Raw genomic sequence first — 14218 nt, 5'->3', positions numbered from 1 at the left:
AAACAGTAGAGATGTAGTCCCACACTTAGTAATAGTATGGTTGCTGAAATTAGTGAGTGGTTTCTGTTTGGAGGAGAAGTTGGTGACACAGTCAGGGTAGAGTCTTGGTATAATCTGTTTTATTTACAAAAATATACACACCCGTGGCTGGCCCACATCAGCTGACTTGAGCTCACAGGACTCAGACAGTGAAGCTGTAAAATTAGACCTTCAGGCTCCAACTGGAGCCAAGGGTCTGGGACTTTCCCCACAACTCAGCCCCAACTCAGCTGATGCAGGCCAGCTGCAGGTGTGTGTTTGCTGTGTTGATACACCAATAAAATCCCTTCAACAACTCTCTGGGTGAGTAACCTGCTTGTATGCAGCCTTTCAGTAAAGAGTTTCTTTATTTTAATGACCATTTATGGTTTTCCATTTTTGATTAATTGGGGCTCTGTCTGTACAACTTACGAATTCTAGTTGATATGAAGTTATATTATGAAAAACTGCTGTATGTATGTAAAAATGCCTGTATGTATGTGGATCAACAATTGCTGTCAGGTAGCAGGTACACACCAGACAAGCACAATGGGGTAATTGCTTAGGACTCAACGACCTTGTTCAGATGCAAACGCCTGGGAATAATGAGTGATCTCAAGCCTTGGAAATCCAGTTTAGTTTACCCCTCCTAGGAGCAGCAATAGAAACTTACCAGGAGCAGAACAAAGGCACCTAGGTGACCAGGAGGAGTTTAAATAAGGGAACACATAGAAACAGTGAGCTAGATAGGAAGCAGCAGCATAAGGCAGGAGAGAGCAAGATCACCCAGCATGTAGCAGCCTCATAGGGCATGCAGGTCCTGCTCACTTTTTGGATCCCAGAAGGCCCCAAGCACCCTGGACAGCCCAAAGAATGCCCTGGCGTGGTGAGGAGACTGAGGCAGGGACACAGAATCATGGAAATGTGGGGCTGGAAGGGACCTCAGGAGGTCATCTTGTCCAGCCCCCTCTGCTGAGGCAGGACAAAGTATACCTAGACCATCCCTGACAAATGTTAATCTGTTCTTAAAAACCTTGAATGATGAAGATTTCACAGCCTTCCTTGGAAGCCTATAATCCTTATAGTTAGAGAGAGGTTTTCCTAATATCTAATCTAAATCACCCTTGCTGCAGATTACACCTTCACTGGACATGGAGAACAATTGATCATCATCCTTTTTATAACAACCCTTGAGCTATTTGAAGAATGTTATCAGGTTCCTCCCCTCAGTTTTGTTTTCTCAAGGCTAAATATACCCTGTCTTTTAAAACTTTTCCTCATAGTCAGGTTTTCTAAACCTTTTATCATTTTTGTTCCTCTCCTCTGGACTATCTCCAATTTTTCCACATCTTTCTTTAAGTTTGCCACCTAAAACTGGACACAGTACTCCAGCTGAGACCTCACCAGAGTAGAGTAGGACAGTTTACCTCCAGTGTCTTACATACAACACTCCTGTTAATACACCCTGAATATTAGCCTTTTTTGCAATTGTATCACATTAAGAATATAATATAGTGGGTCAGACCACTGGTCCATTTAGCCCAGTTATCCTTTCTTCTGACAGTGGCCAATGTCAGATGCTTCAGAAGGAGTAAACAGAACATGGCAACTTCAAGTGATCCAGTTCCAGCTTCCTGCAGATGGAGGTTAGGGACACCCATATCATGGGGTCACATCCTTGACCATCTTGGCTAATAGCCATTGTTGAACCTATCCTCCATGAACTTATCAAATTCTTTTTTGAACCAAGTTATACCTTCAAACGTTCCATGGTAATAAGTTCCACAGGATGACTATGCATTGTGTGAAGAAGTACTTTCTTATGTTTATTTTAAACTTGCTGCCTATTAATTTCATAGTGACCCACTAGTTCTTGTGTTCTGTGAAGGGTTAAATTACACTTCCTTATTCATGATTTTATAGATCTCTATCATATTCCTCCTTACTTGTCTCTTTTCTAAGATGAAGAGTCCCATTCTTTTTAATCTCTTCTCATATGAAAGCTGTTCCATACTCTTAATAATTTTTGTTGCCATTCTCTGTTCCTTTTCCAATTCTGATACATCTTTCTTGAGATGGGGCGACCAGAACTGTGTTCAATATTCAAGGTGTGGGCGTACCAGGAACTTATGCAGTGGTATCTTGATATTTTCTGTTTTATTATCTATCCCGCTCCTACAGTTTCTAACATTGTTAGCTTTTTTGACTGCTGCCGCATTATTGAGCAGCTTTTTTCAAGGAACTATCCGCAATGACTCCATGATCTCTTTCTTGAGTGGTAATAGCTAATGTAGATCCCATCATTTTGTATGTTTGGGATTATTTTTTCCATTGTGCATCAACATAACATTTTCATCTGCCATTTTGTTGCCCAGTCACCCAGGTTAGTGAGATCCTTTTGTATCTCTTCACAGTCAGCTTTGGACTTAACTATTTTGAATAATTTTGTAGCATCTGCAAACTTCGTCACCTCACTGTTTACCCCCTTTTCCGGATCATTAATGATAAAGTTGAACAGCACAGGTCCCAGTACAGACCCTTAGGGGACCCCTTCTTTTACATCTCTCTGTTGTGAAAACTTACCATTTATTCCTATTCTGCATTTCCTGTTTTTCAGCCAGTTACTGATCCACGAGAGGACCTTCCTTCTTATTCCATGATGCTTAGTTTGCTTAGAGCTTTTGATTTGGGACCTTGTCAAAAGCTTTTTGAAAGTCCAAGTACTCAATATCAGGGGTTCTCAAAGTGGGGGTTGGGACCCCTGAGGGGATCACAAGATTCTTACATGGGGGGTCACGAGCTGTCAGCCTCCACCCCAAACCCTGTTTTGCCTCCAGCATTTATAATGGTGTTAAATATATAAAAAGTGTTTTTAATTTATAAGGAGGGGTCAGACTCAGAGGCTTTCTCTGTGAAAGGGTTCACCAGTACAAAAATTTGAGAACCACCGCTCTATATCAGCTGGATCACCCTTGTCCACATGCTTGTTAACACCCTCAAAAATGTTAGTAGATTGGTGAGGCATGATTTCCCTTTACAAAAGCCATTTTGACACTTCCTCAACATATTGTGTTTATCTATGTGTCTGTTGATTCATATTCAATTTGTGATCCACTCTAACCCCCAGATCCTACTGCCTAGCCAATTATCCCCTTTTGTAGTTGTCCATTTGATTTTTCCTTCCTAAGTGCAGTACTTTGCACTTATCTTTACTGAATTTCATCTTGTTGATGTCGGACAAATTCTCCAATTTGTCAAGTTCATTTTGAATTCTAATCCTGTCCTCCAAGTGCTAGCAACTCCTCCCTGCTTGGTGTCATCTGCAGATTTTGCAAACATACTCTCCACTCCGTTATGCAAGTATTAATGAAAATATTGACTAGTACCAGACCCGGCAGGGCTGGCCTTAGGGTTGGGTGGGCTGGGCAACAGCCCAGGAGTGCCGTTCTAAGAGGGTGTCTCCAGAGGAGGGGTGTCCCTCCTCCCCCCTGCTGCTCTGCTCTGTTGCTGTCTGCATCCACTGCTGCTCCTTCCTCACCTCCCTTCCCTGCCTTGGAGCAGCCCCTAGCCAAGCTGCTCTGGGGAGCCTCCTGTCTGCTGTTTTCCTATGGTGAGGACCTCAATGAGGAGAGGAGAGCTAGACACAGCTCCCACCAACAAGTATTTTTATATCTGCTGTAGGAAGACTCAGTGCATTTCTGTCTTTCTTTCTTCAGCAATCTGACTTTCATCCTGCTCAGGAGTTTTTTCTCATATTGCGTTACTTTCTAGGCAGCCAGGCTGCCCAGCCATCTCTCTCTCTCTCTTTAAATGTTGGTTTTGCTATAGGTATGGTGATGGCTACATCATGATTGGCTTCTCACGTGGCTGCTTTGTTGTTATTTCTACACACATTCGTGAGATTGGTCAAGAGATTTTTCAAGCTCGCAATCATAAGGATAACCTAACCAGCATTGCAATATCACAGTCACTAAACAAAGCTGCATCATGTGGAGACAACTGGTAAGTGATCATATTTGTTTATAAAATGTCTGAAATAGCAAGTGTCTTAAAGCAAACACTATTATTTATTTTCTTGATTGTTCTAACTTTTGATATATTGTTTATTTTGTATTGGCTAATGTGATACTTGAATACAAAAGTGTTAGTGACATACTTTCATTACTGTGTGCTACAGATTAGACACAGAATGCCTGTTAGCAGTAGTAGGAATTGTTCATCTAATCCACTTCATGTGCTATTGAGAAAATTTAACCCATTTATGGGATGCTAAGGGTTGATATGCACACCATTTTTGTAACAGTATAACGGTATATCTGTTTAGAAACCAACATAGTGTGACAAAGTTCCTCCTCTACCTTGGTGGGTCCTGCGCTTATTTGGCAGATTTGCTCACCTCAGTGATCTTCCCCACAGTCTGGGTCAACTTCTCCTGTGTCTGATCAGGAGTTGGGAGGTTTGGGGGGAACCCGGGCCCGCCCTCTACTCCGGGTTCCAGCCCAGGGCCCTGTGGATTGCAGCTGTCTATAGTGCCTCCTATAACAGCTGCATGACAGCTACAACTCCCTGGGCTACTTCCCCATTGCCTCCTCCAAACACCTTCTTTATCCTCACCACAGGACCTTCCTCCTGGTGTCTGATAACACTTGTACTCCTTAGTCCTCCAGCAGCACACCCTCTCACTCTCAGCTCCATGCACCTCTTGCTCCCAGCTCCTCACATGCACTTCCTCTCCTCTGGCTCCTCCTCACCTGACTGGAGTGAGCTCCTTTTGAAACCCAGGTGCCCTGATCAGCCTGCCTTGATTGGCCGCAGGTGTTCTAATCAGCCTGTCTGCCTTAATTGGTTCCAGCAGGTTCCTGATTACTCTAGTGCAGCCCCTGCTCTGGTCACTCAGGGAACAGAAAACTACTCATCCAGTGACCAGTATATTTGCCCTCTACCAGACTCCTGTACCCCACTGGCCTGGGTCTGTCACAATAGTTAAAAGTGTGTATGCAATTATCCAGTATAAAGGCGTTTATATCAGTATAGCTGAATTTACAGAAATAAGCTATATTGATGTAAGGACTGTTATATAAACTGTATGACTGGGTCCACATGAGGGGGGAGGTTGTACTATTTTAACTGTGTCTATTTTTAAACCAATATAGTGGTACAAATTCTGTGTGTAGACAGTCTCTTCATTTGATGTCTAAAACTTGACTTCTTTAGTACAAGCTAAAATGCATGCATCCTGCTCTGAAGCTAAACAAACTCTGGCTTGGGCAAACCACTACCTGGAACAGTTTCCAAAGGCTGGGACCCTCCACTGAGAAACCATGCCACCATCCTTGAAGAGTTTTATCTCCGAAATAGACAAGATAATCTTAATTTCTATGATGGGCATAATGTGAGAGTTGGATTTTCACACTGTGAGCAAACAGACAGATTAATTGTCTGCATATCTTGTATTATGTATTTGTACAGCACCTAGCACAGCGGAGTCCTGATTTACAAATATTTATTATTTGTATTACAGTAGCACCTAAAGACCTCTGACCCAGAGTTCAGGGTTGCATTATGTTAGGCACTGGATGCAACCCCAAAATGGTGGCCCCTGTCAGCTAGAGTTTAGATTCTAACTAAGCTAATCATGGTTGGGGCCTCAGCAATGGCTACTGTAAAGCAAATAATAAAACTAGACCTGCCATCCAGGCGGCACAAGGATATCAGTCTTTGTCAGAGAGTGCTTCCTTGATCAATGTCTTGAAACCAGAGTGGTAATGCATGCCATTCACATTATGCAAGAACTGAAGGGCACGACAGTTGGAGTCCAAAGTGACCGCACTATAGCTTCAACCATCAGAGGGTATAAAGAGCTGAGTACTAAGCTGTTGAGTCTTTCAACTCTAGATCACTAGTTTAAATCCATCCCACTTTCATATTCAGTTGTTTCCACATGGTGGTTGTTCAGTAGCTTAATTAAAGTGAGTCCAGTTTCTAGTAGATGAGGGTCTGATTCACCAAAATCACCACCACATTTGTTACTAATTGGAACCATTACTGGCAATCTCAACAGAAAGGCCAAGGTTTGAATGGATATGGAAACTGAATGTGATCCTCTCATTCTTCTTCACAAGCCTGTCCATATATATTCCACTGTTGATGCATATACATCCCAGGATTGGATTGGAGTCTTTTGGCCAGCAGTGTCCATTGGGGCTGCACAGGCGCTGTGAGTGTCATTCTGCTCACATACCAAAGGCATTACGGGTTTTGCAGGCCCTAGTGCCACTCAGTTCCTTCACCATTGCCCATATTTGTGAGATATAGCTCTCTAGTGTCTTGACACAATTTTCAGCAACTTTTTGTGCATTATTATCTATATTATTGTTAGTTAGGATAGTTTGCCTGTTGGCAAGGTTTGGTAGTTTACGTCCTTGTTTTCTTTTCATTTTCTCTCTCATCAGGAGCTTCTTCCTAATACCAAGGCTTAGGTCTCATCTGAAGTTGCCTGGCTTTACATATTGCTCCTCTTGTGAGGTGCCATGACCAGTTAGTGATGGATATCCCATATGCGCTTTTTGGTTGGGGACGATCATAGCCCTGATAAATGCAAGTCCTTTTTCTACAAGGACTTTGAAGGCAAGAGAGGCACACTGTAATCTGTTTTTATTTGACTGCTCTATGTAGCCTGCCTCTGATCTAGGATGGGGAGAACCTTCCCCAGCAGGTTTGGTTTCAGTCCAGCCTATATGAGTTCCAATTACTCTAGTTTGTGGGCCCTGTCTTCTAAGACTGTCCCAGCTATGGATGTGGGTAGGACTGAAAAGGTCAGAACCTTGGAGAAGAAGGAGCATTACTCCTTTGGGAAGAACGGGCAGATCCCTGCTGTGAATTCCTAGTAAAAAGAGGTCCAAGTTCCCTATCCACTCCCAATCTAAAGAGACTCCTTCATCTGAGTTGAGTACCTCTGGAACTCTGAGGGGGCAAGTTACCAGAACTCTGGCATCATCTCAGGAATCAAAACTAGCTGCCTATGAGACCAGAGCATCGGGGGCTACTTCAAAACCAAGTGCTCTGCCACCAACTCTTGCTGCACCAACCCTTTTTGATACCAGTCTCTTTGGTACTGTTTCCTTTGACACCAAGTACTTTAGCACTGGACATGTCAGCACAATCCCCTTGTGCTATCCATCCCCACACCAAGGTTAGGCATCACCTTTCTCCATAGTGAAGAAGCATGCTGTATCAAAGGATATTCATGTCTTGATGAGCCAGAATCTCCGCTGCTCTACACAGAGCTAAATTTCCCCACCAGAATGACAATGTCAGTACTGGGTGGTCTGCTCAATGCAGGTTAACGTTGCAACCTAGCACACTAGCTTCAGCAGCCTCCCACTTAGATCTGGAGTGCTCTTGCTTCTCATCAAATTCCCAACACAACAGGGAGGGATCCCCTATATATTCAGCAAGGACCCCCTCATTTGATCCTTATGTGTCTGAAAGGCAGTCAAGGGCTTCATTCATGCCTATATCATATAGGGAGTATGGGAGTAGACATATGCCCTAATCCCCTTCTCCCTGGCCCCCAGGACCTTTTCCATGTAACGTTCCATATGGCCCTGTTAGAACCCCTGAGGTCTTCATCATATGAATCACCACACTTCTGCACCACCATCCAGAGTAAAACCTCCTCTCCAGCACCTTCCCAGGGACCTAGGATTTCTCAGCTTGCAGTCCATGATGTTTGTAGGACCTTTTTTTGGAAAAGTCCAGATCTTTCAGAGTTTCCACAAGATAGCATTTGTTGACAGAATGAAGGGTCAAGTGATATAAGCTCGGAATATCGGGCTGTATTAGGGTCTGTAATGAGCTAGCTAGTTTATATCCTCCAGCTCTTTCTACAGGGCCCAGGCAGCCTCTGCAGCTTCTTTGCAAACTATACCCATTCCATACATCTGTAGGGCAGCTACAATTCGTACTTATACAGTTCATACTTCCATTCCTTTGTGGAAGCACTGAAATCTGATGCTTCTTTTGGCAGAACAGTGCTGCAATCTTTAAGTAGACTCCAAGCACCCACCGCCTTACATTAGATTACTACTTGTGAGTCACCGAGAGTGGAATATATGTAGACAAGCACTTGAAGAAAGAAAAGTTACTTACAGTAAATGACGTTCTTTGACATACGTTGTCCGTATATATTCTACAACCTTCCCTGCTACTATGGAATCCTACAACACCTAGAGTCTGTGATGGCAAAGGAACTAAGTGGCAGTTGGGCACACACTGCCCATTGTGCCCTCAGTCTTGGAGCATGTGGACACTTAGGGAACATGTGTGGCCCCAGAAATAGGGCTGGATTACCCAATAGGCAGACTAAGCACGTGCTTAGGGCACCAGCAAAGCAGGAGGCACCAAAAAAAGAGTTGTTGTTGTTTTTTTTTTTAATTGATACTTGATGTTTCAAAAAGAGCATTGAAGTAGTCATCATGGGAAAAATCAGAACTTTGTTAGACTTCCTTACACTCCACTACACACTCTTCCCCCGTTTTTTCTGTTCTCTTTTTATTATTTATCCCCACCTAAACCAGGGGGGCATCCTACTAACATAGATCGAAATAATGTGAGGAAATCAGAGACTGTAACTGATCATCCTACTCCTGGTGGTAAAACAGACATTGTTCTAGAAGGTGTGGATGTGTCAGAGACTGAACCTGCTCATGCTGTAAATAATAGGAGAAAAGATCTTGGTATGTGGGTTGATTTCAGTACCGACGATGTAGGTTACTGGATAGATCGTGGACCAAATGACTGTCAACACCACAATGGACCATTGGAGAAATCACGTCGGACTTTCACCAATGGCAAACAAACAAGATATTGTCCACAAAAAATATTTTTCGGCATGAAAGTGAATGGTGAGAAATACACTTGAGAATGGCTACTGTATTCACCCTCAGCAGGGTCTGTGTACTGTTTTGTTTGCAAACTTCTTGCATATAAACTTTCAACACCCTGGTTTGCTGCAGATGGATTTAATTGAACAACATGAAAATAGCACTACTCACAGAGATTCACTGTTGACATATTTAAATCGAAGACAGGGCTTTGGATTGACACAAAAATTGGAATAACAAATTAAAGGGGAGCGTGAATACTGGCAATATGTCTTGCAGCGTGTTATAGCTGTTATTCAAACATTAGCTGAATGTGGTCTGCCTTTCCAGGGATCATATGACTCATTTGGATCATTGCAGAATGGAAATTTCTTGGGATTGTTGGAGCTTGTGGCTCAGTTTGACCCATTTTTAGTAGGCTATATCTCAAAATATGGGAATGCTGGCAAAGGTAACCCATCATACTTTTCCAAGACAATATGTGATGAACTCATTGGTCTAATGAGTGACAAAGTTCGTTCAGCTATTGTGGATGAAATAAGTACTGCTGGGTACTTCAGTTTATCTGTCGACTCTACACCTGATCTTTCACATATTGATCAATTGAGTATTGTACTAAGATATGTGTCTCTCTCACAGATGGAAAACCAGTTGAACGATTTATAACATTCCTCAATTTGAAAACCACACTGGTAAAGAAATGTCAAATCAAGTACTACATTATCTGTGCCAAATTTACAAAATAGATTTCTCAAAGTGAAGAGGTCAGTGTTATGACAACGCTGCCAACATGTCAGGGTGTTATCAAGAAGTAGCTTTTAGAACAGAACAAATATGCCATATAGAAAGGTGGAATACAATGTGTATTTCCACATGTAGAGATCACACTACGTATTTTTCGAACATTGATGATTACTAACTGCTCCGCAGAACACACTTTTTCTCAGCTGAAAAGAATAAAAAACCCTCAGAGAACAACAATGTGTCAGGATAAACTTGATTCACTTTCCCTGTTGTGTATGGAAGCGGACATGCTTCGTCGAATCAGCTTCAATGAACTTACCCAGAATTTTGCAATCAGAAAATCTAAAAAGAAGCTATTTTAATTTCAGCATGCATGTAAGTTTTGTGTCATTTCGAAAAATAAAATTTTATTTTACGGTATAGTATTGTTTTTATTTTGAATTACATATGGGGGGAAGCACCATAATCTTTTAGTGCTTAGGGCCTCTAAAGGTCTTAATCTGGTCCTGCCCAGAAGATACAGCTGGCAAAAAGAGCCAATATCAAGCATATGGGGTACATGCTCACCAGTGTAGAATATATATGAACAGCACATCTTGAAGGATTCCAGTTGTTGTAAGGTAATTTAATTAGGGATAATGCCTTTGGAATAGGGTTAAGCGAGTGGTGCAACAGGGTAGGAAAGTTCCACAGTGCAATAGCAACACAAAGACTTCATGCTCCTGCACTCTGAATCTAGCAACTTTTAACTGATGTTAGTGTTTGTGGCTCAGGGACCAGTTGCTTAGGTCCATGATTCAGTGTTAGCCCATCAGGTGCTTCTATGTGTGCACATGAGTGTATCATGACAGAGCCACATGAGAAAGGGTAGTGTTATTTTCCCATCCTTGAAGTCCTGAATGGAGAAGTCCCTCTTCCACTTCTCAATATTTTTGTCCCATGAGAGGTTGGATCAGTTTGTCATTCTCCCAGTGTCCAGGAAGAGCGCTCTATGATCATATAACATGACGTCTATGCATCCAGCCTCAGTGTTCAGTACAGAAACTAAAATGCGTACAAGGAGTCAGACACATTTGATTTGGGAAATGATTTCAGTTTAATATTTCTCTAGTGTGTATATAGGAAGCCAAGCAAAAATTAATTTAAAGTATATAACGTCTAGGTTGACAGTGTCTTTTTTTTTTTTTTTAAACTACATATTTGGGGAACCTAAAGCACTTGGCATTCTCCCTTTAATATTTTTTTTCTCCATAATGAGCTTATCTCTCTTCATTAACTACTTCCAGTTCATGATGGTTAGGATGATAGTACTAGTAAAGATAATGACTGTTTATATTTTATTTTAGCATTAAGATTCATGACCTGTCAGAACTGAAAGAAATGTATGCTATAATAAACCTGGATGATGAAAATAAAGGTATGATAAAGTTTCCAAAGCTGTAAAACAGAATTTTGTTTACATTAGTATGTTTACAAGAGGGAATGTACACAGAAGAATATTTACTGAAAAGCTGTCTAAATATAGACTGTTGTTAACTCCCCCCTTTCCAATGTGTATGTATTATGAGATGGTCTGTTTGCCAAAGTGGGTATTTAACGTAACTTTCCTGTTTTGGGGGGATTTTTTTGTTTGTGTGGTTTTGTTTTTTACAAAACACATAGAGATCCTGTTTTTCAGTTGATTGTCCAGTATTTTTGAATCCATAGCATGGTATGTTCAAATTACTAAAATAATAGTGTGTTTATTTTTTTCCCATTTTGCTTTTCTGAATTACATGTTCTTGTGCTAAGAGTATGTATATCTCTGGAGCAGGAGTCCCTGCCACTGTTACCTCCTGTTTCAATATTGGATTCATTTATTGTGAATTTTGATAAAATTCACTCTGAAATTAAGACTAAATTAGTGAGTTATGGTCTGTGATGATAAACTATTTCTGTTCCATTCTACATAGCTTTTCATACTTAAGTACAAAGGGTGTGAAAAAATTAGGGCTGTCAAGCAATTAAAAAAATTAATTGTGCGATTAATCACACAGTTAAACAATAATAGAATACCATTTATTTAAATATTTTTGGATGTTTTCTACATTTTCAAATATATTGATTTCAATTACAACACAGAATACAAAATGTACAGTGCTCACTTTATATTTATTTTTGATTGCAAATATTTGCACTGTAAAAAACAAAAGAAATAGTATATTTCAATTCACCTAATACAAATACTGTAGTGCAATCTCTTTATCGTGAAAGTTGAACTTACAAATGTAGAATTATGTACAAAAAAATAACTGCATTCAAAAACTTTAGAACCTACAAGCCCACTCAGTCCTACTTCAGCCAATTGCTCAGACAAACAAGTTTGGTTACAATTTGCAGGAGATAATGCTGCCCATGTCTTGTTTACAATGTCACCTGAAAGTGAGAACAGGCATTTGCATGGTATTGTTGTAACAGGCGTCATAAGCTATTTACATGCCAGATGTGCTAAAGATTCAGCTGTCCCTTCATGCTTCAACCACCATTCCAGAAGACATGCGTCCATGCTGATGACAAGTTCTGCTCGATAACAATCCAAAGCAGAGCAGACTGACACATGTTCATTTTCATCATCTGAGTCACATGCCACCAGCAGAAGGTTCATTTTCTTTTTTGGTTGTTCGGGTTCTGTAGTTTCCGTATCAGAATGTTGCTCCTTTAAGACATCTGAAAGCATTCGCCACACCTCATCCCTCTCAGATTTTGGAAGGCACTTCAGATTCTTAATCCTTGGGTCGAGTGCTGTATCTATCCTTAGAAATCTCACATTGGTACCTTCTTTGTGTTTTGTCAAATCTGTTGTAAAAGTGTTGTTAAAATGAACATGTGCTGGGACATCATCCAAGACTGCTACAACATGAAATACGTGGCAGAATGTGGGTAAAACAGAACAGGAGACCTACAATTCTCCCCCAAGGAGAATTTTTTTAGCGAGCATCATCTGCATGAAAGCATGCCCTCTGGAATGTGGCCGAAGCATGAAGGGGCATACGAATGGCACGTAAATACCTTTCAGTACCGGCTACAAAAGTGCCATACAAATGCCTGCTCTCACTTTCTGGTGACATTGTAAATAAGAAGAGGGAAGCATTATCGCCTATAAATGTAAACAAACTTGTTTGTCTTAGCGATTGGCTGAACAAGAAGTAGGACTGAATGGACTTGGAGGCGCGGAAGTTTTACATTGTTTTGTTTTTGAGTGCAGTTAAGTAACAAAAAAAAATCTATATTTGTAAGTTGCACTTTCATGACAGTACTTTGTATGAAGTGAATTGAAAAATACTATTTCTTTTGTTTATCTTTTACAGTGCAAATATTTGTAATCAAGAATAATATATATGGAAATGTAGACAACATACAAAATATTTAATAAATTTCAATTGTATTCTATTGTTTAACAGTGCAATTAAAACTGATTAATCACAATTAATTTTTTTAATTGCAATTAATTTTTTTGAGTTAATTGCGTGAGTTAACTGCGATTAATCGACAGCCCTAGAAAAAATATTCTTAAGTAATGAAACCTTGACATGGTTGCATTTTAAAAACAATAGAATTGTTTGTGGATTTTACTGACAACCAAGTAGCTATTTTTGTTGTTGTAAAAGCTTCTCAATATTTTAGGTCTAGATCACCTGGCTTGGACAGATGATGGGCAGTTGTTGGCAGTGTCTACACAAAGGGGCTCACTCCACGTCTTCTTAACAAAGCTTCCAATCCTTGGAGATGCTTGCGGCACACGGATAGCATACCTCACTTCTCTTCTTGAAGTTACTGTGGCCAATCATGTTGAAGCAGTATGCTAGCTTATTAATTTTTCACTTGATTTAGATGTAACTTTTAAATAAGTAGTAAGAATGAGAAAATTTGGTATGATTTTCTTATAGGAGCTACCAATCACAGTTTCTGTTGAAGTGGAGCCAAACTTTGTTGCTGTAGGTCTTTATCATTTGGCTGTAGGAATGAATAATCGTGCTTGGTTTTATGTACTTGGAGAGAATAGTAAGTATGACTGTAGTTCTTTTATTTTAAAGTATCATCATCATTATCTGCTAAATATATGTCCATTTTATAAAACAGGCGTTTTGTTTAACTCTTCTAATATCCTACTTAGTGCAATAGTATAATCTCATGGGACACCAAAATTCAGGACTGCACGTTGGATTCCCAGAATTTGGATTTAGTACAAACAAGACATTGTGGAGGCAATTAGAACAGAAATTCAGGGTTCTCAGGGTTGGATGAAGTCTTTCATTCTTTGTCAACAGGTCAAACGCAGCTCATGCTATTGCCTGAAAGTCACTATCAACTGAAGGTTGTTTGCCTTATGTAAAATTAGTAGATGGTCTCAGTCCATATTGGCAGTCCTAGCAGAGAGGCCAAGGACTGCATAAACATGGAGACTAAACTATTCTCAAATTCCTATAGGTGTTCTATCCAGAGTTTAGATGGATTGGTAGGGAAGAGTGGAAAAGCTTGTGCTATACCTGTTTTTTTAGGCAACAGACTTAAGTTTCAGTACTTGTAAATCC

At 40.5% G+C, this 14218-nt stretch overlaps 1 protein-coding gene across 4 annotated transcripts in view; it reads left to right on the top strand.

The window, feature by feature from the left end:
- WDR19 (WD repeat domain 19) overlaps nt 1-14218 on the top strand; it is a 122980-nt gene that overhangs the window by 40197 nt on the left and 68565 nt on the right. For 3 of the 4 annotated variants that reach the window (XM_045017765.1, XM_045017766.1, XM_045017764.1), the window contains exons 9-12: nt 3847-4020; nt 10994-11064; nt 13311-13483; nt 13574-13688. In XM_045017765.1, coding sequence (XP_044873700.1) covers nt 3847-4020; nt 10994-11064; nt 13311-13483; nt 13574-13688 — 533 coding nt within the window. The remainder of the gene's footprint in view (nt 1-3846; nt 4021-10993; nt 11065-13310; nt 13484-13573; nt 13689-14218) is intronic. The other variant, XM_045017767.1, reaches the window with a different exon arrangement.

This window comes from Mauremys mutica, chromosome 5 (genome assembly GCF_020497125.1).
Source record: "Mauremys mutica isolate MM-2020 ecotype Southern chromosome 5, ASM2049712v1, whole genome shotgun sequence".
In the NCBI taxonomy this organism is placed as follows: Eukaryota; Metazoa; Chordata; order Testudines; family Geoemydidae; genus Mauremys; species Mauremys mutica.
The sequence above is the reverse complement of the archived record's forward strand: the minus strand, read 5'-3'. Positions and strand labels throughout refer to the sequence as shown.